This window comes from Microtus ochrogaster, chromosome 5, assembly GCF_000317375.1.
Source record: "Microtus ochrogaster isolate Prairie Vole_2 chromosome 5, MicOch1.0, whole genome shotgun sequence".
NCBI lineage: Eukaryota > Metazoa > Chordata > Mammalia > Rodentia > Cricetidae > Microtus > Microtus ochrogaster.
The window spans coordinates 36,205,573-36,233,563 of NC_022012.1; the positions used below are offsets into that span (position 1 = coordinate 36,205,573).

Here is a 27,991-nt window from a genome sequence, read left to right on the forward strand (position 1 = left end):
AAAAAAAAAAAAAAAAAAAAAAAAAGAAGAAGAAGTGTGCTTTTTGAGTCTGGAACCTGGTTATAATCGCTCCCCGATGAGGAGAACACGGAAATGATTTTCTTCCTCTGCCTTTCAAATGATCTTCCCAAGAGTTAAGTTGGGTCCTAGTCCTCTGGAGAAGCCCTTTTACTAATTCTACTATTCTATGCTATGTTCGCCCTGTCTTTCAGATATAACCTCCAAATGTCTTTTCCAATGAAAACAAAATTGAGCATAATGCCTACATTTCTATTCTTTTATTTATTCCCCAAATAAAGGCCGCTCAGTCAATCTCAAATGAGTCAAAGCATCTTTACAGAAAGGAGACATTATTTATTTTTGTCTAGTCGAGTTCCAGTTCAGATGCTTCAATTAGATTTCTGGCAAGCTCTCCTACCTTCATTTAAAATTGATCTGCTCTGTGGGGCATCATTTTTCACTTGTTGATATGCTATTTTGTAATTGTTCCCGTCTTTAAAGCACAATTTTTGTTTCTCTCGCGAATAGGTATTTTTAAGTCCCTTAAGGGAATAAATACACTTCCTTGTCCTTTGAATGCTACTCAAACAGTGGCTGGCACACGGCCAATGAATGCTCAGCGTGTGGAGTTAACTGTCTGCTCACTCACATGTAAATAAAGACTGCTCTTGAGGCAACAGGACTGGCTGAAGACCTTCTCTTCAAGGCTTTCTTTAGCTTGGTGTTATGGAACATTAACTACCAGACGGCTAGAGATGTGCCTCCATGCTAGAACACTCTCCCAACGTGTTCGAGGACCTGAGTTCTATCCCTAGTGCTGCCTCTTCTCCCAAATCTAAATAGTAAAATGATTCAGCAAGCCAGTATGTTTTCTTGGGAAATGTGGAAGAGGGGCTTCTTGGTCAGCATTCTGTTTCTGTTCTCCTGCCCCCATCCCAGGAGAAGCAAAAGGTGGGATGAAAGCTGGAGGCAAGTGGTCCAGACTCGACTTTCTGGGGATGAAGCTGAATGACAAATGGCACACGTGTGGGCGCTTCAATAGCCAGAGAGGGCAGGCCACTCCTCCCAGCCTCCAGCCCCATATTTTCTGCTTAAAAACATCCTTAACGGAGACAGCCACAAATGTCAGATTCACAGCCACTGTATTTCCAAACTAGAGCCCTGTCGGAAGCTTTCAGAGCAAGATTTACAGGGAGGCAGTCAGAAAGGCATGAGAGAGAGGAGGAGGAGGCCTTGCCCATGCAGAGGAGGCAGGAGAGTGAGGCCTGGCTGCAGTTCCAAACCTCACAGAGAGCAAAGACCTCTCCAGAACACCCCTTAACTTCCCAGCTCCGGCGTCAGCTCACCTATGCTACAGTAAGCCCCACGTTCATCAGTCATAACAGAGCAGGAAACCTGGGTAGTTCTGGCTGGCCCCTTGGCCTTGTAGAGAAGGCAGCCTGGCGTGGAGGAAGAGGCCAGCTGCCTCCTATACCCACCTCATAGTATTTGCCATCCGAGTAGCAGCCGCAGTTGTGGGGCAAGATGCAGCTCTTGCCGTTGAGGACATAGCCCGCGTCACACTGGCAGCCCTCCACACAGTAGTGATTGCAGTCACTCTTCAGGCGGATGGCAGCACAGCGAGGCTGGCAGACGCTCACACAGCTCTCATAGTGGCTGTTGGGAGGGCAGGTGACCGCTGCAACAGAAGGGACTAGTCATAAGGAGCTGTAAATGGCTTTCTCACAGCCTTGCTTAGGGAGGTCGAGGGTGTGGGGCGAGGGAAGAGGTGTGAGGCTTGCCACTCTCCTTCACTCATACCCTTTGCCTATGAAAAGCCTCTGCCCAGTTTCTTATCCTCTAAATAACAGTCCAATGTGCAGAGGGAAGGGACTGGAGTCTCCTCACAGAATCTTCGTCCTTTCTTCAGCCTTAGCTTTTGCGATCTTTATTGCCTGCCACTGTGAAAACTCACCAGTCACAACAAATCCCCGCTTGGGCTAGAAAAGGCATGCGCACCAGCCCCGCATCCCGGACTTCATTCATATTGATCCCCTTATTCATATCCTGCTTCTCCCAACTGCCTATTCTTCGGGTCCCACTTAGAGAAACATGATGTAGTGTCCTCCTCCTGTTATCAATATCAGTTACCCTCACCTCAGAATCTCTACAGACCCTTACGTCTATCTAAACCGGTGGTTTATATCAGCAAGACTCCTGCGCTATGTAATGTCTGAAAATGTGTGTGTGTGTGTTTGTGTGTGTGTGTGTGTGTGTGTGTGTGTGTAAATCAATTACGTGCTACTGGTTCTGACTTGCATCTAAAACTGCATCCATGGAAGGTAGAGAAAATACTGGTGAATAACGAAGGTTACAAACAGGTTTCTTAGGATCTCTAAGGTTCAGCTTCTGTGTGTAGATAATGCAGATACCAACAGCACCTAAATTTGTATGCTTAGAAGAGCGCTGGCCATGTAGTGTTCAATAAGTATTAACCAAACATTAAAGCAAGTCTTGCTTGAAGGTTTTATAGACGCTGCCATCTTAATCAATGCATGCTAAAAGCACAACAACCATTCATGTGGAAACGTCTACAATATATGGATGGTTTTGGGGGGTTATCCTTCATCTAGTGGTAAAGGGGTACCTTTAGAGTGCGTAGTCCTAAAAATTTTAAGGCATGGGTATGTTCATATAAGCACTACCATAGTATGGTATCATAGTTTTGAAAAATATTTAGTTCAAAAGATAATATCCTCGTGTCATAGAAAATACAAACTGCCTGAGTGCAATAACTAACAAATTACAGTGGATTCTTGCATAAATCGTCTCTGCACATAGATGCGTGCGCACGCATCTTCACCGCAGCCTTGGCTTTTACATAAATGGGAGCATAATCTACAAACCTCACTGCACATTGCTTTTTAATGACGATATTTCTTCCATTCGCTCTCAAATTATTGTCTTTACACAGCTTCAGGGCGTGTGCCTTTTATGTGAATATCATTGCATGCGTAGTTTTGCCCTCATAAATTAGGCTGCAGAATAAGTTCCGAAACGTGGAATTTTTAAGTCAAAGGATAGGAACCCCTATATTATTGTTGTTGCTGCTGCTACCACTCTTTCAGTGCTGGAGATCCAACCCAGGTCTCACACCTGCTAGGTAAGCGTTCTACCGTTGAGCTATGCTACCAGCCCCTCAAGTGTGTGGCAGATATCACTGAACTGCCCTGGAAGAGAAGAGTGTCCCAATGAACCAACAAGGAGATTCAGTTTCCTGGGGTCTTGATGACTACAACCAAAATTTATGATTTCTGGAAATGTGGAAAGTTAAAAGAAATCTATTTCTGCTGTTTGTGCATTTAGTTCACATTTCTTTGAGCCTTATTATCTTTTCATTTGTTCATAATCATTTTTCTGTCTCCCGAGAATTGCCTTTTCTCATCCATTACACACTGTGCTGCTGAAGTTCCTTCTTATTAAACTGTAAGTGCTTTTTACAAATTAAAAATGTGCTTTTGTGTGCCGCATGTATTACGAAATACTTATCATTTGTCTCTGACTTTGCTTCTTTTGAGAAAAATTTCACTTTTTTAATTATGTTTTTGCCATGTAGAGAGGTAAAGATTTTTATGAGGTCAAATTTATCTGGTTTTCCTCAACAGCTTTGATTGGAGGGGGGGAACAAACTCCTTTGTTTCATTCAAGTACTTTCATAATTCAATTTTTAAATGTTTAATCTTTATTATCTCTAGACTGTATGTTGTATCCAGAAGTGAAGGGAAGATTAAACTCTTATTTTTCCCAGAGAGTTTCCCCACCATCTTCTTACAATTTATTAGACAAACCTTCCTTTCCTCAAGCTCTCTGAAACCAGCTTTGCTGTATATCGAATCTATTGATTAGGTGACCAGGTCTTTTGCTGACGTGCTCAGTTTTTCACAGGTTTGTCTTTCCATTGCTGCAGTTTATTCTTGTTATCTGCTGCTAGCGAACTTCATCATGAGAAAGTATTGACAGTGAGTGTTAGTTTATTAATGTAACATGAATACTATTAGTAGAGAATATTAGTAGTAAAATGTAGCCATTTTCGTATCTCTGAAGGCACTTATTTCTCTTTCTCCATATTTAAGACCTTGGATTCTTCCCTGGCATCCAAACAGCAATGAAAACATGGTGGCTGATCAATAGACACCTGATTGTCAAAATCAAATTTTCAAATTTCAGAAACTGATTTATTGCTCCTCTCATCCCAAATGTGCTTCTGGGAGCTGGAGAATGATGACGTGTGCTGTGTCCAAGAACGTGACTCTTGTTGAGGCCAGAAGACCTATTTAAAATCGAGCCTGGGAGGATGGCAGGGTGCACAGACCCCAAGGAAAAGCAATGGAACAGAATGGAACAGGTGAGCTCTTTGGAATCAGTCTGACCTGACTCTGAACACTGACTCTACCATTAGCTGGCAGGGTCACCTTGCGCAGGTTCCTTATGTTTTCTGAACTCATTTATTTCCTCCCCTATAAAATGGGGGTGATGCTGCAGCTCTCTTACCAAGCAGCTGCTAAAATGAGATCATTTGGAAGATCGTTCCTTCTTTCCTTTTCCTTCCTGTGAGTAACAAAGGTGCTTTGTCCCTCCACAATTTGGATGGAGTCGTGGATGGCGGGACTAGTTATAGTAGCTATTCATTTTTAAAAATTAATCTACAGGAGTCTGTTAGATTTGCAGGGGGAATAAGTAAAACAAATCCTTAATGTTTAAACCCTGATGAAGGGAAACCCCGAAACCATTATGCTAATCAGTTTTGACCGCTCGTATGCCAAGTGCTTAGGTGGGCATCAGAGAGGCATTGGTTCCTGATGGCCAATAGGGAAGGCTGCCTCTGTATGCACTTTCCCTCTTCCACAAGTTGCTTTCATTTTACACTGCCTGCTTTCCAGTTGCCCCTCTAGAAAGTCCACATGCCACACATCTTGAACAGGGCCTGGAAACAACAAGAATGAAGGAGCACTACTTAGCTACAATTTGTGCCTCTTACTGTGTTCTCACCGTCTTCTCTCCAAGTTCCTCGAGGAGCAATTAAAATTAGCTCACCAGCCTCAGCTGATGGGATTTTAGGTGGGGTTAGTAATTAAGACCATTTATCTCCCATTTTTCCTCCAAGGCCATTTGTTCAACGTGGGTAGAGAGGTTTTCAATGCATTTACAAATAAGGTAATTGAGTAATAAATTATCCCATTGATAGGAGCAGCCGATATTGTTGAGAAAAATTGGCATTTTACCTTGTAACCAATAAAGTGTATGGGTTGAATGGGCAGTTTGGTTTACTCCCACTAAGTCAAAAAAGGTTCACTTTTCCCTGAAAGTGCAGTTCTTATACATAACGTGTGAATGACCCATTGGGTTAATTTTTAGAGGAATGATGACCCCCAACTTCCCAGAGGTCAAAGTCACCTAGGATTCAAAGGACCATGTCAGGCCAGGCTTTCTGTGAATGTCTCACTCAAATTGGAAAGCTAAGCCACCGGCGACCCTGCCTTGTCTCCCACACCACCCACAAACCATCTTCAAAGGATACGTTTGTCCTCTGGGTCTAGCTTCCCTCTTTCTCACCCATTCACAGCCACCATCCTCCCACCTGCTCCGCATCTGGAATCTTTTCCCCTGGTTTGAAACGCTGAAACAGGAAAAACTGAGTCATTCTGCACTGGGAACCTTCCTCAGTCCCCTGCTGGCTGTGACATGTCAGCCTGGGACAAACTGGGGCAGCTGATCTGTGCAGGGGTGGAATCTAAGGTTGACAGTCTGAATGCCCTGAACGGAAGTCTCTATGACTAGGTTAACCAATGCACACAGAAGTGTAGGGGCAGAACTTTGAAGAGAAAAGAGGACCTGGTCGGAAGGACAGGAGGAAATGGAAACTCTTCTTCATATCTCTCGTCACAAGTCAAGTTCCATCACAGTAACTCTGCCTTCAGACAGAGGGTCCTATGGCTTCCCAGCTCAATTCTTTCTCCTTCCCACAAGTGACAAAAGCTGAGGCCTATTAGTTGAGGGTGAAGTCTCGGTGATGGTAGCTCCTTTAATACCTTACCTTAGTTGTCACAGTTAGACATGATGGCATTTGACATACATTATACCTGACTGTCCCTCCCTCCCCCCACCCCCGTCCAATCCATTTCAGCCATTCCAGAAAACCAGAGCCAATAAGCAAGGCTCCAGAGAAAGAGCTAGCTCCCTGTGACAGACCTCAAGGAAAAGCAGGCTGAAGCTCCCCTTACAAACCTGCTTTCTGATTCTGTGCCATGCTCAGATCTCTCTGCCAAGAGCCTATTTTTCAGACGTAGAGGAAGGCAAGCACTCCAGTCCCCCTTACACTGACTCCAGTGAATCCCTAGTAGCCCTGGAGATTGCTCTAGGCCCAGGACTTTCGTGAGCACATTTGTTTGAAAACACTAGAGGCTGATTTGTCTGGATAGTCATCCACAGACATCTTGTCCACCACCTTCCTTGCTTGAGAACTGACCGTGGATGATACAGTCTCGCTATCTTTTCTTTCCCCTCTCTCTTCTCTGCACCCCAAAGTGTTTCCATGAATCCAATGGCTGTGTATGGAGTGCAGACTGATCATTAAAACACAATAGCTCTGCATCCTAATCTCCCATTTCCAGGATGAAAATGAGAGTTTGTTCTCTGTGAAGCCTGCTGCACCCTTTATTTAGAGTTCTGAGCATCCAGCATTAATTTGCAACCCTTTTATAGAATCAAATCTTTTATACAAAGCAATGTGCTATAGTTAATGAGATTAGGATAGGAAAATAGGATGTAACAGGTTAACTAAAGACCCACGGTGGCTTCATCCTCAACCTTTTCCTACAAGCACGTACTGAATGCCGGCAAGACTCTAGCTAACTCTTCTCCTATAGTTTATAGTCCACTAATGTAGCATATGGGTATGGGGTGAAAAGGTCAAATCCCAGCCTTGCCATTGAGACTGACTGTCTAACCTTAGTCAAGTAACTCAGCTCCTATGAGTTTCAATTTCATCTTGCCTATTTGGGTTATTGAAAAGAATCAATAACATTGATCAGAGTATTTTAGCAGAGGGTTTGACTCACAGCAAGTCATTAATATAATACTACCACCTAGCATTTATTGTGTGCTGGTATTCCAGTGATTTGATTTTACCCTTTTGCTATTACTGTGGATAAATGGTACAGGCAGCATTATAGCTGCTCTTGGGAGAAGAAGCTGAGTACCAGGGAGGGAAGTGAGTGGGTTACACTGATCCTTAATGACCAAGTTGAGGCTAGAATCCATGAACTCTACTCCCTTTTCTAATGCTCTTAATATTCTACAGTCATGAAGTCAAGACTATATTTATATATGTATATATGTATATGCATATGTATATATGTATAATATAATGTATATGTATGTGTCAGACAGAATGACATATATAAGGAAGGTATGTAAGTTATCCATGCAATTATGGACCCATGAGGTTCAAGAGTAAATGAACAAACTAACCATCCAACTTTTCTCCTGTTAGTCTCTGGGGAGTATCTTATTGTGTACTTGGAATTCCAATGCAGTATGTGGCGTTCTGTGCATTAGATACCTGGTCTCATTCCACTCTCCAAGGCAACCCATCAAATTCATGGTGTTGACCCCTCTCTACAGAGAAAGAAAGGGAACTGTAGGAGGCTACAGCTTCTGTTTGAGATAGAAGACTCGGTCACCAAGTGCATGCCCTGAAGTCACTCCTCAATTTGCTCTTACTTCTGTGGAGCTGGGAGACCAGCCTCTCACACCTAACATAAATAAAGAGGAGCAAGCCAGAAAGACAGAAGATGGACTCACTGCAGGATGTGTAGTTCCTCCAGCCGGTCACTGCAATCCCTTGAGTCTGGCAAGTGCTGGCATAGTTTTGGAGCCAGCTGCAGGCTGTCTGCACAGCACCCCCATCAATACAGGAGTCAAACAAACAGTTTTTGTAGAAGAAGGTGGGGTTGACTTTGCTGTGACACTTGGCAAAGCCAGCGTTCTGGTTGGGGATGAGGCCACACAGCTGTTGCACTTTGGAGAAACCTTCAACTTTGGCACAGGATGGGCAGCGGTCCCCACAGCCCACCTGGCAGAAGGTGTCTCTCTTCACCCAGCTCTGCCCAAACTCGTTGATGCTCAGTGCAAGAAGCCCCATGGGCATCTCCAAGTCATCATCAGGGTTGCCATTGTAGCGTCCACAAAGGCCATAGGTGCTGTTCTGCATGCTCCGGGGGAGAGTAATGGACAGGAAGGTTTTCCAGTCATACACAACCTTCAGGCCAAAGTCAGTCTCCACCACCACGTGAAAGCCAAAAGAAAAGATGTTTATCTTCCCTTGTCCTAACTTCAGGGGCAGGTACAAACGCTCATCGTTGACCTGTAAGGGACAGAGAAGAGAACAGAAAAAGCCCAGTTGGCCCAAGGATTTCTCAGATCTCCTAATCATCAGTTTCTTGAAAAACAGAACATATTCCATAGGGGGCTTGCCCAGGTAGAACATGGACTTTGTATATATGTTGTTTATGCCAGTCAATTCTTATTATTAGGATTTGAACAGACTTAAATGACTATCCTTTGTACACTAATATACCTATTTATTTCAGTGCCTTCTGTTTGTTTATACAGCATTCTTTTCCCCTAGGAGTTCAAATTGTTTTCTCTAAGGTAATGAGAGGGTAATAAAAATTCAATTAACACTGAGAATAAAATACCAAAACTTAGAACTCCTGTGTTTCTATTTCTAACTCTACGGTGGATTTATTTTAGGCAATCTCCAATTTATTAATTCCATTGGGATTTTTTTTTTGAGGATGACTTTTGGTTCCTCTACCTGCCACACCACTCGTCACACAGCCCCATCTCTCTCATCCTCAGAATTGCTCCCATGCTCCTTCTCCAATAAAGCAAGATTCTCTGAGTCTAAGATCATGGTTAGTGGAATCACTCCCTCGCCTGGGCAGGCACAGCATGTCCTATTTAGAATTCTCTTATATCTCCTCTAGATCAAACATGTGTACATGATCATTGAGGTATACATCCAAACCTCCCCTTTGATGCAACTGGTTATAGGTATTTCTGTCTTACCTGCAAGATTAGAAGCGACCTAAAGGCAGGAGTCATTATGTCCACCTTCTCCTTACGACCTTCTACACGCCTCACAGTTTAGTTTCCCAAATGAACCAAGCACACCATCCTAGCCCATTATCTCCTATGATTCAACTGTGATGTTTTTCCTGGTCCTGGCCAGGACCCTCGTCCCATGCACTGTGGCTGTGGTACAATGATAACACAGATGTCCATAGCCCACACAAAGGCAAGCCCTGGCCAGTGAATGGTCCACACTGGTGACCATCTCCATGATATAGGTCATTTTCTAAATATTTAGAATCCTAGTTCCTAACGCCAGTCTTTATTTCTTCCTCTAGGCTTTCCCTCACTTTCCTAAGAAGCCCTGTCTCAGGCTTGCATCTAAGGAACGTTCCCCCAACACACCAAACAGGTCCTTCCTTTATGTCCTTTCACCCCTCAACACTCAGCTCAGCTCTGCTTCTATGCATATTTTTCCAGGTAGAATCCATTCATCTAACAGACATCAGTGTGGCAACTACTGTGTGCCAAGCACAGTGCCAGGCTGGGGCAAGGCAAGAGCCTATTTTCCAGCATGTAGCAAGGCAAGGACCTGAACAGATAGTGAGACTGTCTGATAGAAGCATTAACACAGGCTCAGATATGCATGGACCTCAGACTCAGCCTGGGTAACAGAATTAGTGGAGCCTACAGAAGATAATACTCACGTGGAGTCTTAAAGGACACACAAGGGTGGGTGAGGTGAGGAGGAAGGAGCATAGCCAAAGCAAAAGCCCAGACAAGATCAAGCAGCTTACTAACAACGAACGATGATCACACTTTAGTACTGATGAAAAATCAAATGCAACTTTGAGAATAAAAGATGATCTAAAGACAGAGAGGTTGGAAGGACTTCAGTCAAGGATGGTCACGTTTTTAGTGTCCATCAGGTAAAGAGACCGTGACAGAAAGCTTGACCCATGGATGTCAGTCTTTAGGCGAGGGGACATTATCTAAGATCTTAACAGGGGAATTTAAATAGAATAATGAGATCAGAAAACACACTGCACATAAAATAACAAGTAGGAGATCCAGAAAGAAAGGTGATCCACAGAGGACTTCTGTTAGAAAGGGAGAAAGGGTGGGAGAGAGCTTGAGGAGTGGGCTTTGGTATAGAGTGAGCATGCTTATGGGTATCAGGGAAAGATCATAGAGAAAGAAGGCTGAAGATACTGGAGGAAGGGAAGAGGGCAGATAGGCCACACCCACAGGTTAGGGACAATGGAAAGGAGAGATGTCTGCATCTAGGCAGGGGGAAAATTGAATCATAAAGAGAACAAGATTCCTCAAGGGTGGAGGGAGGACAAAGAAGGTGGAACACAGCTTGCTTCCCAACAGTAAACTTAAAGGCAAAAGTAGGTGGGCCATGTGCAAACACAGCCCCCCCCCAGAAAATCACCAGGATAAGAGAGGCCACAGAAGTTTGGAGAAGCCACAGAAGCTCAGAGACACCTTGGAGGCTAATAATCTTGGCCGATGAGTGCAGCTTGCTTGTCTTGTATTATGGGTTCTTTACTACCTGAAGTCACATGGGAGATACCAACCCAGGGAGGCAAAACAATGCAATTAAACCTTGCACATGTACTGTCAAAGAGAACCTTGAAAGAAAGCATAGCCTTCATCTCTAACCAACTCAGATCTCCCTGTCTCTATTGCCCCATGATGCTACCTGTCATAGCCCATTGCCTTGACTCTCTCTGGGAGTAAGGAGTGGGAGAATAGGGACCCCAGGGAGAGGAGTTCAGACGGAAGGAAAGCAGGAGGTTGATATTGCCAAAGGGTTTGATGGATGAAGTTAAAGGTGCATCAGAGGGTGAGTAGAAGGCACAAGGATGGTAGTTATCACACATCAGTACTTCCATGCCCAGAGGGAACTGAATCCATCACCCCTGAAGACATCAACTCCCAGGATACTTCAGACCCTTCTGTAATATACTAGCAATCTATTCATAGACTCTAGACACATAGTCTATCAGGCATTTGACCGCATGTGTCCTAGGATAGCTATGAACACAGCTCAACGTGAAATCATAAATTTACTTAAGCATTATGAATTGTTTTGTTATTGTTGTTATAGGTGTGTGTGTGTGTGTGTGTGTAACTAATTCAGATGTTAGTCGAACAGATGATGATGTTTTGTGACAATATCAGAGAGATGGACACACCTGCATGGCCACCCCCAGGTTACTTGTAAGATGAAGATGCCATGGTAACAATGCTACACCACACAGTTTAGGAAAGAATGAAAAAAAAATCCACACATACAGAATAGATGCAAATATAGACACGATTGATGATGTTGGTTAAGCCTGTGGATGTGAGAGCTGTGGCAGGGAGTCTGATTTTACTGGGGATGAGATCACGTGCTAGCATTTCCATGACGGTTTCCCTCTGTGGGTTTCAGCTCACACCCCACACCCCGCTTTCACTTCAGTTCTGCCCTGGTGCTTCCCTGACCAAGATGCTCTCAGCTCATTCTCTGCCTACTAGACAGGCTCCTCCAGGTTTAGATCTGGGTCACCTCTTCCAAGACCCCTTCCCTGAAGTCTAAAGCAGAACATTTTTGTATGCTTCATGATTACCACTGACGTTGACTGTTAGCAGGTCCATTTCTCCCACTAGGGTCTTATGAGGGAAACCATGTTTAATTATTTCTGCTGGGTTTTTTTTTTCATTCTTGATGCCACGTGTAACACATTCCTTGACTGGGGAAATACTTCCTATATAACCATGAGGATCTGGATTCAAATCCCAAGAACACATAGAAGCCTGAACACAATAGTACATGTCCTTTGTCCTGTAGTCCTACGGGAGAGGAGAGGCACAGACAGGAGAATCTATAGATGCTTCTAGCCAGCAGGCCTGGTGAGCTCAGTGAAGAATGAGAGACACTATCGCAGACAAGGTAGAATGTGAGGACCAACATCCAGACTTGTCCTATGACCTACACAAGCATGCTGTGTGGAATGCACAAGCTTTTACTCAAAGACATGAATGTGCATGCATACACATACAGCTCTTTTAAATTTTTATCTTTTAGTACAGAGAGGGTTGTTGAACTGAACCATACCAGAGCAAAGCCCCAAAGATTAATAAGAGGCTAAGAGAGGGTCCCCCACAGCCCAGCCTGGTCTGTACAGAGCATGTTTGCTCCTAGCTTTATTTGCCGTGTTAATTTTTTCATTGCCTGCAGCACAGGTCAGTGCACACAAAGGTCAGAATCATAGCAGAATCTCGTGTCCCAGAGAGTGCCTTCTATATTATCCTCCATTTCTAGGAGCACGGTGGTGGCCTGGGGCTCTGGGCTGCAGTTGGTCGTGTACTCTGTTTCCCACTGTCACGATGACAGCCATTATTCTTCAGCTACGGTGACTAATAATAACATCGTGAAAAAACAAATGCAAATCACTGAATAAGCAGGTCCTGTGATGCATATTAATAATTCAAAGCAACTGCTAAATCTATCCCATGGGCTTCCAAAGTAAAAAGCCTTTGGTGAATCCCAAACTTGGCCTTCGTGTCAGAAATTTTGAAAGCTATCTGCTCTGTTCCCAGAATGGCACTTAGAAAGAAGGGTCCTGGCCAGGAGTCCTCATGACCCCTTGGCCTCCGCATCTTTGATGCTAATTTCTCTCTATCTGCCTCTGTTACGAGTGGAATGTGTACCCCAGGAAGATAAACTGAGACTATAACTCGTGCTACCTGTGAATGTAGCCTAAACTGGGAAACACAGTCTTTAAGGACATAACCAAGATGAGATGAGGTCATGGTGGACTAAGCAGACCCCGCCCACATCCAAGGATGGCTGTCTTTAAAAGGAAAGGGAAATATGGATACTGATAAACAGGGTACAGAGAGTCCTTATGGCTCTTATCCATGAGCGCATTTCACAAGACCAGGGCAGGGCACGTGCCTAGAAGGTGGCCTGACTCTGTGAGGCTTAGCCCAACAATGGGAGGGAAAGAGAGGAAATGCACGAAGAGAATGGGGAACTAGCTCCTCTGAAGGAGAGAGGAGGCATGTCGTGTTCATGAATGTGTTGGTTAGTGATTTTATTGTTTTGTTTGTTTGTTTATTCATTTTGTTTATTGATTGTCCTGACAACTTGACACAAGCTAGACTCATCTGGGGAGAAGGAACCTCAACTGGAAAAATGCCTCCATCAGATTGTCTACAGGCAAGTCTGTGGTACTTTTTTTTCATTAATGATTGATGTAGGAAGACCCAGACCACTGGAGGCAGGGCTCCCCTGGGCTGGTGGCCCCGGATTATATAAAACAAAGCAAGCTGAGCAAGTCAACAAGCAGTGTTCCTCCATGGACTCTTTAGTACCTGCCTTGGCTTCCACTGTTGCCTGTAAAACCAAATCAACCTTTGCTCCCCCAAGTTGCTTTTGGTCACCTCATTTATCACAGCATTTATCTTACCAGTAGTAAGAAAACGAAAGCAACAAGAATCCAATGAGCTATCTGTGCAAATGACTAGGAAGAGGTTAAAAGAAAACCTGTACAACCTCAGATATCTACACCTTCATGCAAGGCAAGGCAGAAGCAGGATGTGCAGTAAAGTAGGTTGGCAAGGCTTATCAGCAGGCAAATATATTTTAGCAGGGAAACAATCCAACAACCTTGAAAGGCAAAAAAAAAAAGTGGAAGGGTATTGTGAATATCAAGGAGGTAATTAGCTGCATGAAAATTTATAAACCTAAGGGTAGAAATGTATCAGAGAAGGTAACGGGAGGAGAGGACAAAGTGAGGTAATAGCACAGACAGTGAGCGACACCTTTGTTTTGCCTCTGATGAGGATGGGATGCACAGACGGTGTGCTACAGTGAGGTGCTTCAACTATCAAGACACCTGCTAGGAATTTTGATCTCAAGGCTGGGGAAGTGACTTAGCTGGTAAAGTGTTTGCACACAAACAAATTCCCAGAAGCTACATAAAAAGCCAGGCTTGCTGGCACATGCCTGCAACTTCAGCATTGGGAAAAGACCAGAGAATCCAAGAGTCGTGTTGGCAAGCTAATCTAGCCAGTTACTAGCTCCAGGCTCACTAGCAGTTGAGAGATCCAATCTTAAAAAGTAATAATTAGGGTTGGAGAGATGGCTCACTGGTTAAGAACTCTGGCTGTTCTTCCAGAGGACCCAGGTTTAATTCCCAGCATCCACATAGTGGCTCACAACTGTCTGTTTTAGGAGAGATCCAATCACTGTCTTCTCTTGGCCTCTGTGGGCACCAGGCACATGTGTGGTTTACATACATACATACATACATACATACATACATACATACATACAGGCAAAATACCCGTACATTTAAAATAAAATTGAAAAAAAATTGCATGGTGATCAATAAAGGGAGACAAACACAGACACACACACACACGCACGCGCACACACACACACACACACACACGGAGAGGTATGGATACCTGTATACACACAAAGAAAAGCAGTCTAATCTGGCTAAGAGACAAACACCTGGCATATTCTTCACTAGCCTCATTTGCCCATTTAATAGCTCAGATTGCTAGAGAAGTGACCAGAAGCAGAATGAAACACACAGGAACCTTAAAAGAAAAGGGTCATGATGTCACCTCAATCATTCACTTGACAAGTGTCACTGTGCATGGGGCACAATTCCAATCTATAGTGAGACTCTTCACCAGAAACAAAACATAAACACTCTAACGCTACACTAAGGCCGCTGCCTTAAATGTCAAGAAGGAAGTTTATCCAATAAATGTAAAAGGGAGGCTGTTCTGGAAGCTGTACCCTCTCTGTGTCAAAGCTAAATGGACCCCTAGGAGGAACTAAAACCAGGAGGACCTCTCGGGCAATAGTAGCCCATTGTGTTTTGCTTAGTTCACTTTATTCCAACATTTCAAGAAGAAAACCTACGATATGTAAAAAGGTCCTTTTGGAGATGATGAGTTATAGCACAAACCTGTGAGGGGAAGGTTCATCCGCTAAATCTGTGCCTGTGAAACAGCCCCACAGTCTACCCTACCAGGCGAGCTGGCTGGTAGTCAACATCTGGGCATCAGGTTCAGATAAGACAGTATAGCAGGGAAAGCTTCTCTGCCATGGGGGCTGCTGACTACCTGCTGTCCAAGGAACTCACGGGACTCCTTGTTCCTACTGCTCCCATCATCATGGTTCAAGAAGGAGGGACCCAAAGCCTTCGTGAGTAAAGACAGCATAGCGGGCCCCCAAGTACTCCAGCCGTGAGTAAGACTCTGGAACTCAGATGCCGTGGCACCCAACAGGGAGAATGAGAGAGGTCAGTGAGGCCAGAGCAGGCAGAGGACAGGTTGGTCTCAGGAAAGGGGATGACGAATGAGGGAGGACATTAGTGCCATTGAGAGAAGCACGGCCTGCGCCAGGCATGCAGTTTCTTGCAGATAAACTAGAAGGTCATGGGATCGCCCTAGGTTGCACAGTGGTTATCGACACTAGTTTGAACCTAGATCTTTGCTCTTGATGCATCCTTCTATGATCTAAGGTCCATTGCGAGCACTTCTTCTGCCTGTGACTTGGACAATCCTTTGCTCTCTAATCTCCAAGGCCTCCCTCTAATAGCACACTATGATTGCCTTTGGATGCTGAACCGCCATGGCTCAGTAGCATCCATCTGGACCAGGACACTGTCTCCATAAGTGCTGAATTCCTTCCAGAGGGTTCTTTTACTACTCACCAGCACAGTGTGCTTGTAAGCCCGGTGAATCACAATGCTGTAGCCAAACACGCTCACATCCACCTGCTTCACCCACAAGGCCAGTGATGGGTCCCGATCCTCATTCTTGGCTGTTACAACGAACTTGGGGAAAGAGTCTGAGATGGATCTGCTTCCTGTGGTGCAGAGGATGAGAGGGCAACTGGTCTGAAAGTCAAAGGGATAGCCATCAAAGGTGAGGTAGTGGCCATAACCGGAGACGATACACGAAGCATCGGTACGGGGCTGGCAGTAGAATAAGCCACTCTCTTCCATGCAGTATTCATCATCTCTGCAGGGAATGGTCTCACAGTGGACACTGTTGTCTGTGCCATTGCAGTAGCAGAAGATCTGGCAGTCCTGATCCACCCAGAAGGTCTCATTGGTGGCAAGTTGATGCCCTTCAAAGTTGCAGCCACACTCACTCCGGGTCACACACTGACTGCCCTGCAGGGCATAGCCTTCATCACATTGGCATCCCTCCGAGCAGCTCTCCACACAGATGGGGCCCAGGGCCAGGGTCTCACAGGTCTCTGTACATGTCATACACTCCTCAAAATGACTGTTCTCTGGGCAGTCTAGAGCTGAGGGTGGTCAAAGAGAAGACAAGTTTGAGAACTGAACAGAGGGTAGAGACAAAAGTATGCTGTCATGTGCACTTTTGCAAAACTACATGTGTGCAATCACATGTGGACTCATATTTGTGTAGGACAATGAGCTCTATGAAGTTGGATGGTTAAATGCTGTCATCCTCCCCGGCACGATCAAGGGCCAAAGGACACTCACAGGCTTCAACTGTGTATTTGATCTTCTATGTAAAAGATTCTTTGTCTATGAACACCTGATACATGTGGCCCTTTTGTGAGCCTCATCTCAATCACCTGGATTAGGAAAAGTCTTTTTTTTATTAATCACTATTCTATAGGCGAGGATAGGGAATGCCAATGATGTAGCTTATCTACCCAAGGAGAACCAGGCAGGGGTTCAAACAGATGCCTTGACTTAGATTCTGAAGATGGTGTGTGATGGGCTACAAAGCCACTTGTTCTATAGCCATAGAGACCTCTCTCAGCCCTGACTTGTGAATATCTCTGAGCTCCAGTTCAACAATAGCCATATTTACCTGGTAGGATTGTTCTGAGGATTAATAATTTAATATGCTGAGTACATAGTAGACTATTGATAAACAGCACGACCCCATCCCCCCCCCCCAAACCCTGGAGCATCTTTCTCTTAAACATTTTGCCTTGGTCTGATTCCTTTCCTTTGTCTTTTATTTCTCTGTATCTGACACCCTGTGGTCTCCTTCACCCCCTCTCCATGCTCTGTAGGCAATGATCCGTCTGCCTCTTCTCACACTGTCCTCTGCCAGGATATACCCCTACAACACTAGGTCTCTACACATCTTTTCAAATCACACTTTCTCCCAGCAGCCTTCCTTGTTAGATCAAGAGGAGCACATGCGACTTTCTGCGAGGTTTTGGGTTAGCACCCCACTTCTCTCCATGCCGTGGCTGGTGACAATTTGACAGGAGCAGGGACAGAATCCAACAGCACAGGAGACATCTGCCTACAAGTCTGTGTGGACTAAAGAGCTACAAAGGTCCCCACTCCTCCAGGAAAACAAGATCTTGTTTACAGAACTTTCTTTGGCTCTTAGACCTACAATCCTCCCTTGCCAATGTCTTATGATCCAAGGACATGAAGGACACTACAGAGAAATAAATTACATGGACATAATAGTTCTGCCCACAAGGACCAACTCAATCGTTCTGCACTGTGGACTGAAAGCCCATCTTTTTTTTTTTTTTTTTTACTCTAGGCTAAAGGACTCTCTCCATTTCCGTTGACTACAAAACCATACGGCTTTGGAGTTGAAGGCTAGTTCAACACTGATTATAGATGTCTGGAGAGAGGGATTTTCACACTTGTCTCTAAATTATGAATGCCATAGCACCGACTGCAGGTTTGTGGGGAAAGCAAATAACATGACTTATTTAAATGGCTGTTGCTTCTGACTTATTGTGTTGTCTGGATTTGTCTGAAAGTCTGGAACATAGAGATGCGGAGTCATAAAACTTTCCCCTGCCCCTGAAATCACTCTGGGAAATGACTAAATTGGGGATGTGGCTCTGCTAACAAGAGGTCTGGTTAAAAAATGGCCAAACACGGATAGCATGGTAGTCTCTTTACAAGTTCAAAGAGGATGCTATTCCTTGTCTGTAGCTGTCATTCAATCCTTTTCTTTTCAGGACCCAGTCATAACAAGCCCTCGCTGCTCAGACAGCTGGCTGATCAAGTGTACACACTTTGGTTATTCTCAACAGATTCAAACGAGCCAACTTAGTGGATAGACCAGGTGTAAGCCTGGCTCTTTTCCCAATGAAACTATTCTCCATGTGGCCACCTCTGCCCAAATCCCCCTTTAACGAGTGCTAACAAAAACTACCTCCACGCCATTGGCCTGGATGAGGCTTGGTGACATGCCTTTCTCAGGAATCCTCACAGCCAGGCCAGGCTAAACTGAGTGCCACAAAAATGTGTTCCGTACAGTACAAAACAACCCATAAGCTAGTTATCTAAAAGGATGACCTGGCAGCAGCATAGATCTGGGATGAGGGATCTTGGCAAACCCACACCATGTGTGAAATCAAGCCAGAAAGCTGGGTGTGAGAACAGGGGCAAAGGAGAGGCTGGAGAAAGGAGGTGTGTGGGAGAGCAGATCAGAGGGGCTTTGGGGAAGTATTTCAAGATCCCACTAGGTAGAGCAGTCAGCAGGAACATAGTGGCTTTCCTGCTGACAGAGACTTTGCAAAGAGTTCGGCTTCAAGACTCATGGCATCTGTTGCTAGTCCCTTCTGAACAAAGCTAAGGCTCATCAGCAGTGTACTCACCCAAGGTGAAAGTCACCAGGTCTCCCACATACTTATTAGATTTCTTAAGTTCATAAATTAGAGGCTTAAAATGCATGTGTCTGCATGCACGCGCATGCGCGCGCGTGTGTGTGTGTTTAACTCTGCTGAAAGAACCTATAGCAAAGCAAAGATACCCCCAAGAGCACCGGGTAACTGATACTCAGGTGTTTGTCTCATCACGCCCCTCGCTGAAAGGAAGTAGAGCCCCTTTGATATAAGGGCTGAATGTGGCCCAGGGAGGAGAGAACTGAGAGATAAATGCGAGTCTTTTGTTTGATTGGAAAATAAGACAGAGCTAAAAAGCACAACGGAGGCATGACAAAGAACAGGAGTCAGTTTGAAGGTTCCCACAGGCCAAACATGAAGCAATTTTAACATCAAAATTCTTTCTAAATGTAATATGAAATATAAAAGAACCACCCCAGAACCCGTGTCTATATTGTTGAGACAAGGTGACATAGACAAGAGGTCGGAGCAGATGGGTCGATCAACCGAGGGAGAGTTGGGAGAGATGGGAAGGCTCTGGCGCTGGGATGGCAATTTCTGACAGGTAACATAGGGAAGACGATGCTCCACCTGGAACTGTACAGTTGATAATCACGGTGCAAAAGTATAGCACAAGCTAGAATCGACCATAGGTGTGCAACCAGGGCAGAGATTTTGATGGACAGCAATAATGGACAATGCCAAAAACTCTCCCCACATTTTGCTTTTTGGCTGTAAGAGAAAACTCATGGGAATCTACCGAGGAGCCATTCTCCCATACCTTGACCTGGACATAAGCAGGCACCTCACCCACAAGGGGGCAGGCTGAATCTAGCCTGGGTCTGCTGGGAGAGCCTTGAGGAGGCGGAGTGTTGCACAGCTGGGGTTCACAGGAGTCTAAATGAGAAGCAATTCTATTTTAAAGGACACAGAAAGCTAAGGGATTCTTCAAATCATATTACGGGGCACATTATAGGACTAAAGAAACATGTTTTAAGATATGAACCTAGACAAGATCTGTGCAGAGGGGAAAAGCATAAAAGGTGTTGCTGAGTCAGGGGACAAGACTGGAATGCGGATCTTAGGTTGTTCTATCTACATTAGATTTCCTCAAGTAGATAACTGTACTGCGGTTACATAAGCTTCCCTCCTAAGTCTCAGGGAGTAACTACTGAAGAACTAGTGGGGATAGGTGACTGGGTGGGATCTTAAAGCCCCCTCAAAGATAAAAGTCCCCAGCAAGGTCTTTGGAACGTTAGGGGTGTGCCTTGAAATGGAGAGTAGGGATCCAGTGCTTCCTCTCCCTCCCCTTCCTACAATGAACATTTTTTCTTCCCCAGATGCACCCCACCATGCTGCACCCTCACTGCTGGCCCCAGAGCAATAGGGTCAATAGGGCCCATCAGCCCTTGAGCTGAACTATGAGCCAAAAAATAATGTTCTCTCTCTGTATGCTGATTACCCTTGGGCATTTTGTTATAGTCCCAGAAGGTTGAGGAAAGGGCCATGATGTGCAAATTGCTCTCTGATTGGGGGTAGGGGAGGGCAGATGGGGGAAGGAAACAAAAGACTGTATACAACAGGTTTAGTCTGGGTAATAAGTACATAGGAATACTCACAATGTTTGTGTAACTTTGAAACTATTTTTTTTTAAATGATCACACTTAGAGTGGGTCATGCCAGAAAGATACACAGACCTAGAAGTTGGCATCTTCACAGTTTCGGTTTTGGTTTAGGGCCAGTCTTTAGTGGAGAGAGCAATGTGTAAAAGGCCTGGCCATGCCATTCTTACTGTCCTGCATGGGTTCCGCCCTCTCGGTCCCTCCCCTTCTGCTTCTTCTGATAAGCTGGGTGTTAGGTATCTTGTCTGCTCAGGAGTAATTCTAATGACTACTAGTATCACCACTGCCCGGCTGAGAGGGATCACATACTCTGGGGACAAAATGAAGAGCCAGGTGCATGGGACTGTCTTAATAGCCATTGTCAGGTTTGCCCCAGGGAGATACACTGATCTCCAACACCCTGAAAAGCTTCCCAGCTGATTGTGCCCTACCAAAATGAATGGGGCTCTTCTTTACTCAAGGTGAAGGCACCCATGGAGCCATCACCAAGATTTCTAATCTTTTAACCCAGTGTCTGTGTTCTCTGTGGATAAAACCACCAGACAATGGGATGGCTAACTGCTCTACAATGAAAAGATGCTGTGTGCTGAGAAAGGAAAAGAAGGGACTTAGGAGGAGATGAGGTTGATGAAGCACCCACCGCACAAACATGAAGATCCCCAGCATCTATAGAAAACCTCAGCACTGAGAAGTGGAACCCTGGAGCTCTCTAGTCAGTGAGTCTAGCCAATCAGTGAACTTAGATTCAGTAAAAGACACTGTCTCAAAAGATAAGGCTGGAGCGGCTAAAGAGGTGGGTCAACAATTAAGAGTGTGCAGAGGACCTGAGTTTGGGTTCCAGTACCCATACTGGGATGCTCACAATGGTCTGTAACTCTAGCCCCATGGCATTGGATGTTCTCTGGCCTCCAATGTGCACACACGCAAGCGCGCGCGTGCGCGCGCGCGCGCGCACACACACACACACACACACACACTTTAAAAATCTAACTCTTCAACCCAAAAAAGTAAGGTGGGAAGGAATAGTGGAAGATATCAATGTCAATCTCTAGCCTCTACACACACATGTACATATGTACATGCACATATAGAAACCATACACACACACACACATGAAAATAAAGATGAGAAACAGTCTAGTCTGGGGTAATGGGATCAAAGACAGGTCATCGGACTCCCCTTGAGCTCGGTCCCACTAAGATGTCCTGACTAGCAAACCATGGTAGAGGATGCATCCCCAGCCTTAGCCTCCCCACAGTGAGCCCTAACTTACGGCAGAAGTCATAGGTCCTCCAGGGGCCCACCTCCACATCTGCATTCTTGCAAGCACTGGCGTAGCGGGCCACAGAATCACACAGCTCCGACTCATTGCCTCCGCTCTGGCACAGGCGGAAGAGGCAGGTGCGGTAGTAGGCAGTGACGTTGACCACCCCGTGACACTCTAGGAAGGAGCTGTTGGAGGGGTCGTTGATGATACCGCACCGGGAGCGGCCCCGGTAGAACTTGAGCAGCTCCGAGTCATTGTTGCAGGCCTTTAGCAGGTCCCCACACTCGCCATTACAAATTTCCTCAAAGGTCGTCCAGCTCTCCAAGAACACTGCCAGGTTGTCTGTACATTTGCCATTAGGAAGGCAGAACTCGTCGCTAGCATTGGCGTTGAAGAAGCCACACAGGCCCCCAGTACAGTTGAAGTACACGGTGGACAGCCGGATGTACAACAGGCCCACATCGGAGTACTGGACTGACACCACGCCTTTGGACTCCACGGTTGTGCTGTTTTTGTTTCGATGAATCTCCAGCCTCCCCGAAGGATGGAAGAAGGGTAATTCCACATCTTGACCATTGAGCTGAAAAAATCAAAAGCGCTGTTATCAGTGACCGGGACCCACGAAGGACCCACTGCCCCCGAGGCTGGGAAAGAGCCGGCTCTGCGCCAGGACAAGCTCCGTGAAAACACCACGGGGCTGATGCTGTGTGGAAACTGGACACAGACCCCAACTGTCTGTTCGTAGGCTTGTTTCTTTCTTCTGAAATCCCCATTCTCTCATTACCTTAGTGTGCCCCAGACCTTAAGCTGGTCCCACACAAACACACTGAGTGAAACCGTCTTGAGAAGCTGTATTCCTCCTGCAGCCTTTCCCCTTCCGGCACTGGTTCCCACACAGCCCCCTTCCTCCACACCTTTCTGCTTCCTTCTTTTGTCATCGGATTTTAATTTTTCCTGTGCCCCAGACCACTGGAGCACATGGAGGAGAGCTAATGTCTAGATGTCCGTTCACCTGTGCCTGCTGTTCCTTCACTGGCTAACCTCTGTCAATTCACATAGCTTCTCGGCACCTTCTATGGAATCGAGCATTGCCCAAGATTCCTTCCAGAACCAATGAACCTGGACTCCTGATCATGGCGACCTTAGCCCATGCCAGAGGGCAGGCACCCCAAGGAATCTTTCCTCGCCTTCTATATTGAGAACTCCCTTCTACCTGCAGAAGGAATATTACAGCGTGCAGAACACAGATGACAACACCCGGCTTACCTGCACTTAAATCCCATTTTGAAGCTGTGTGTCCCAGAAGGAAGTGTCTTAACCTTTCTGTACCTTAGTTTTGACAGCTATATGATAAAGGTAATACTATAAACTACTTCATGAAAAAGGCTTAGAAAAGTGCTTGGCACACAGCCTTCTGTGGAGATTTGTACTTATAGAGAGGGACTTTTACTCTCCAATTCAAAAAAGTCCAACCTGGCTCCATTTCTCTACCTGCTAAAATTTCATTTGGGGTCAATCATTCTTAAAACACCACCATATGGGAGCCATGTTCTTTTCAGAATCCACTCACAGCCAGAGGAAGAGAGCCAAACCGGATGAAAAGGGCAAGTTCTATCACTCCATCCGAAGACCCTCGAAGGAAGCAAGGAATCTTACCTTGACTTCCAAAGCCCCAACTCCTCCTATCTTGACCTCTTGGTCAGCCACGAGGATTCGAAGACCCCGGAGCCAAGCAGGCCCGGCGTCAGGCTTCTTCTTGTTGATGTCAATTTCCAAGTACTCAGGACGCTCGGGGCAGGTCTTGAGGAGTGTGTAAGAGAACTCCGATGGGAATGCGTAGGCGGCACCATCAAATGTATGCAGCACCTGGTTCTGGCTGAGCAGGCACACAGTCTCCCGCTTGGGGAAGCAGCCCTGGTAGCCATCCTCCACAGCACACACCTCCCCGCTCCGGCAGGTCTTGTTGAAGCAGTAGACATCCCCTCCCTCCTCGCATAAGCACTGCACCGTGCAGTTGGCCGTGGCCCAGAAGAACTCCCCCATGGTGTAGTAGTGGCCGTCGAAGTCACAGCCACACTTGTGCAAGGGGACACACTGACTGGTGCTGAGCACAAAGCCCTCGTTGCACTCACAACCTTCCGTGCACGGGGTGGCACAGTTCTGAGAGGCCGTCAGGTCCGAGCAGGTGTCCGGGCAACTACTGGTGCAGACAGAATAATGGCTGAAGCTTGGGCACCGCACGGTGGACACTGGTGAGGAGAAAGGAAGACAGCTCAGTCTTAGGTGAGTAGACCCAAAGCCAACCAGGACAGGGGCTGGGAGAAAACACAAATGCTCCTCCCAGATCATCCAGGCCCCGGAGTGAGGGCCGGGTGGCCACGTACCGAGGAAGAGACTGAAGGGCCTGTAAGTACTGACTCAGTTGCTTTCTCTATATGCTGGGGCTGTGAGGTTTTACCTGAACTCAAACCCACTAAATTTCACCTTGAAATTGCTCCCTACTAACTTAGCCCTATTCCTCAATCAAGGGTTATTACTCAGTGATCTACGGTCATGAAGATGTTTTCCAATCCTCCACCAAGGACATAGGAGATGCCTTGATTTTAAAGAGCATGGCCCATTCTTAGGAGGAAATAAAACTTTCAGGAGAAATGAAAATTGTGCCCGTTAGAGCAGCAATTTGAGGACATGAAATTTCAAACAAGAAGGCACTTAAAATATCAGAGTGTGACCGAGGCAGACTGTGGAAATGAATTCCTGGGACATTAAAAATGAGAAAGGAACTGAGCAGTCTGCAGAGATTGTGTGCCTGTTCCTCTGGGAGGCTTGCTGGGAGCTAGCTGCTGCCTTCCGAGGCCCGTCCGTGCCTTAGAAGCTTGCGTCTCTTATTTAAAAGCATTCAAGTCTACATAAATGTTTGAATCTAGTTGAATCTAGCAGGCATAAGTCTAGCAAACCAGCTTTGAATTATATATAATTCATCCAAGTAAGGGGGGTGAATATAAGATGAGAATCAGACCACTAGGAAAAATATACAACCGTTATTTATAAAAATTTACTTGGGCAATTTGGATGCTCTTGGATTATATAAGGCTCAAAGAGAAGCCATATTCAACTTGAATCTGAATTATGAGACGGCTCCTCGGAGTATAATGGAGGCTGGCCAGTCATTCACAGAGCAAGAAAGATACACTGTCTCTCGGTAGTGTGACCAATATACTGAGATTTGAATCTGACAGACAATGATTTATGTGGCTCCAACTCACGCTTGTGGAGGGAAGCCCCGTATAGCCTTGGAATTCAGAGAAACTGAAATCTCACCTCCACACACAGCCTCTGAAAGGCATGGGCAGCTACTGTCCATTTACTCATGTGAAGGGAGCCAGGGCCCAGGAAGGAGACAAGTTATTATTGTGCCTTTATACTTTTATATAAGTAGGAAAGGGGAGATTTAACTGGGATGGGGAGGAGGAGAGAAACAGCTGACAGCTAAGCAGTATGGGAAAACTTCATCCAAAAGCCTATTGTAAAATGTTCTGGACATGCACGTGCTTTTAATCCTAGCACTTGAAAGGCAGAGGCAGGCAGATCTCTGTGAGTTTGAGGCCAACCTGGTTTATAGAGCAAGTTTCAAGATAGCCAGGGCTAGAAGAAGAAACCCTGTCTTGAAAACACAAAACAAAACAAAAAACAACAACAAAAAAACCCAAACAAACAAACAAATAAAAAGTCCTGGATACCCCCAGCAGTCCAGGTGCCTCCTGACTCCCGGCAAGAAAGGGCTTCCATATTGATGCTAGGCTGTATTCTCTGTCTATGGCCCTTTCTCTGACAGGTCAGATGGGATGCTGTAGAACAAACTGCTCAAACTCTGAAGGCCCTGGAGGTGGGGACCTAAGCTAAGGAGCTAAAGAGCCAAGGCGGAAGCCTCCACCTGGGAGGGAAGCCACGCCCCCACTAGGGCTCTATCCCCCTAAGCTACCTTCTGCCCTTCCTCATGAGCCAACTGTGGAAGCTCCCCTCCCTGGCTCAGCTCTGGGCTGTCATCCCCACTACAGGGTTTCCTCCAGCCGTGCATTTTCTGTCATTCATTTCCTGTTTCTAGATGCCTTATATTCATAGATGCTAACTTATTTCTTGGTTCTGACAGTGGGAGCAAAGAGCTCTTCATCATTCATTCTGTATAATTTGTGATATTTCAATACCACCCTCACTCTCAGCCAGACCCTGTCTGGAGGAGCCCTGACATCCAATCCCTGTCCCTGGAATGGGGGGGGGCTGTCTTTCATAGAACAGCACACCAGCTTACCACACCCAGTTTGGATTCTCCAGTCTCCGATTGGGATGCCCAGGGCTTGACACACCAAGGCGTAGGCCTGAATGGCTTGGCAGAGGAGCGTGCCGTTGTCCCTCACGCTGCACAAGTCATACACACAGCTGTGCACGAAAGCTGTGGCATCCACAACAGTGCCACACTCCCACAGGGGACCGTCAGTCTTGTTAAGGAAGCCGCAGTAGTCAGAACCAAAGTAGAGAGCCTCGGTGGCCGCATCGCACTGGGTACAATTGTCCACACAGCCGGAACCACACTTCCAGTCGGCATGGTAGACACGCCAGCTCTCTCCCAGGTCCAGCACCGACATGGCAGGCCTGCCATCTGGGCGGAGGAAGTCATCCAGTGGGTTTTTATTGTAGTTCCCACAGAGCCCACAGGTGGAGTTTATGTAAGAGCCTGGGATGGAAATGGAGGCGTAGTGCTGGCCGTCAAACGTCACTAAGAGCCCAAAATCTGTTTCCACGGCAGTAGACATGCCACTCTGGTAGATTTTCACTGCCCCCAACTCTAAGGTGACAGGCAAAGAAGTCACCAGGTCATTAACCTGCCAACAGTAACAGTAGAAGGCTGGTGAGCGGGTGGCCATGCATGCGCTCCAGCACAGGTTGGCAAGGGATGGCAGGGCAACTGTTTAGATATCTGGGGGAGGGGAGATTACTTAGGAAATGGTGAGCTCTGGGCCGGAAGGCACTGGCCATTTGAGCCCAATAACTCTGACAGTTCTAGTGCCACCGTGCATGCCTCTGGGGACTGGCTGGCTGGCGCCCTTCTTGCCCAGCTCTAGCCTGACTTCAAGCTTTTGCCTGAGTGGTGCACCGCTTTGATTTCCCTTTCTTATTTCTCTAAAGATTCATTAAATCCGAAGTATCACATGTGTTTTCCATGACCCCCTCACTAACTGCCCTTTGTACCCACTGGCCCTCTTGCCAGATGGTATGTGGTTGTGCCAACTTTAGAATACTGTTGACCCTAGAGGTCACCCTAGGGCCTTACTCTAAGCATGCTGCACTGTGGTTTCCTGATTTCTGAACTACACCATTCGATCACTCAACATCAACAAGTCTAAATACTTGCTAAGTACCACGCACTATGCCAGGATCCGAGAAGCACAGGGTTAAAGAAATAATATTCACCCTTGTTCCTCAAGGCGCTCTCCGCCTAGAGAAGAAGAGGAACACAAACAGATATTTATAGTAGTCAGTTTTAAATATGAATCAAGGGGTGCGATGGGAGAACAGAGTGAACACTTAACCCAGCCTTGGGGACTCATACACGGTTTTTAGAGGCAGTTAAATCTGACTTGAGTTTTTAGAGATAAACTCAAGTTGCCAGATAAAAACCCTGGGGTGGGTGTTGAGCAGAGAATTCCGGGACAAAAGAATAAAGGCAGGGAATTAGAGGTAACTGTGTGGGGTGGGAAGAGTTATGGGATGCTGAGGGTTGCTGAGGAAATCAGTAGCCAGAGAGGAAGCTGAAGACACAGACCAAGCCCTGGGGATGCTCTGATGTCAGGCAGTGTTCTAAGACTTTAGAGTCACCAAGTGAATTGATCAAAATTCCCTTCCTTATGTAACCTAGCATTTAGCAAGGGAGACTAACCACCAGCAAAACGAAGGTGTACAGCATCTAAAGACGTGTGAATGAGGATTACAAATCCCAATGTTGAGAAGGAAGTTTTATAGCTGTAAGTGAATGGTCAGGGCGCAGCTCCATGGGAAGGTGACATCCGAGAGAGGAAGAAGCCTTGGGGTGAGCTGTCACGGGGAGAGACCAGCAGGCCCTCAGGTGGGGGTGCTCTGGGTGCTACAGCCATCAGGGTCTCCATGTGGTAGACCTGAGCAAGCAGTGGCGGGCAGTGGTAGCTGATATCAGGCAGAGTAGCAGCCTGAACAAGACAGGACTTTGGTTTTAGCTCTGAGCAAAATGTTGAGCCAAGTGAGTGTTTAAAGCAAAGGATCCAAGGGATCTGACTTCCACTTTGAAAGAACCACTCTGGCTCC

The 27,991-nt window shown here is 46.1% G+C and overlaps 1 protein-coding gene across 2 annotated transcripts in view; it reads right to left on the reverse strand.

The window, feature by feature from the left end:
• Tecta (tectorin alpha) overlaps positions 1–27,991 on the reverse strand; it is a 69,979-nt gene that overhangs the window by 21,653 nt on the left and 20,335 nt on the right. For both annotated transcript variants that reach the window (XM_026779345.1, XM_026779344.1), the window contains exons 7-12: positions 25,965–26,535; positions 23,312–23,904; positions 21,662–22,235; positions 15,849–16,450; positions 7,843–8,404; positions 1,479–1,678 (exon numbers count right to left, since the gene is read on the reverse strand). In XM_026779345.1, coding sequence (XP_026635146.1) covers positions 1,479–1,678; positions 7,843–8,404; positions 15,849–16,450; positions 21,662–22,235; positions 23,312–23,904; positions 25,965–26,535 — 3,102 coding nt within the window. The remainder of the gene's footprint in view (positions 1–1,478; positions 1,679–7,842; positions 8,405–15,848; positions 16,451–21,661; positions 22,236–23,311; positions 23,905–25,964; positions 26,536–27,991) is intronic.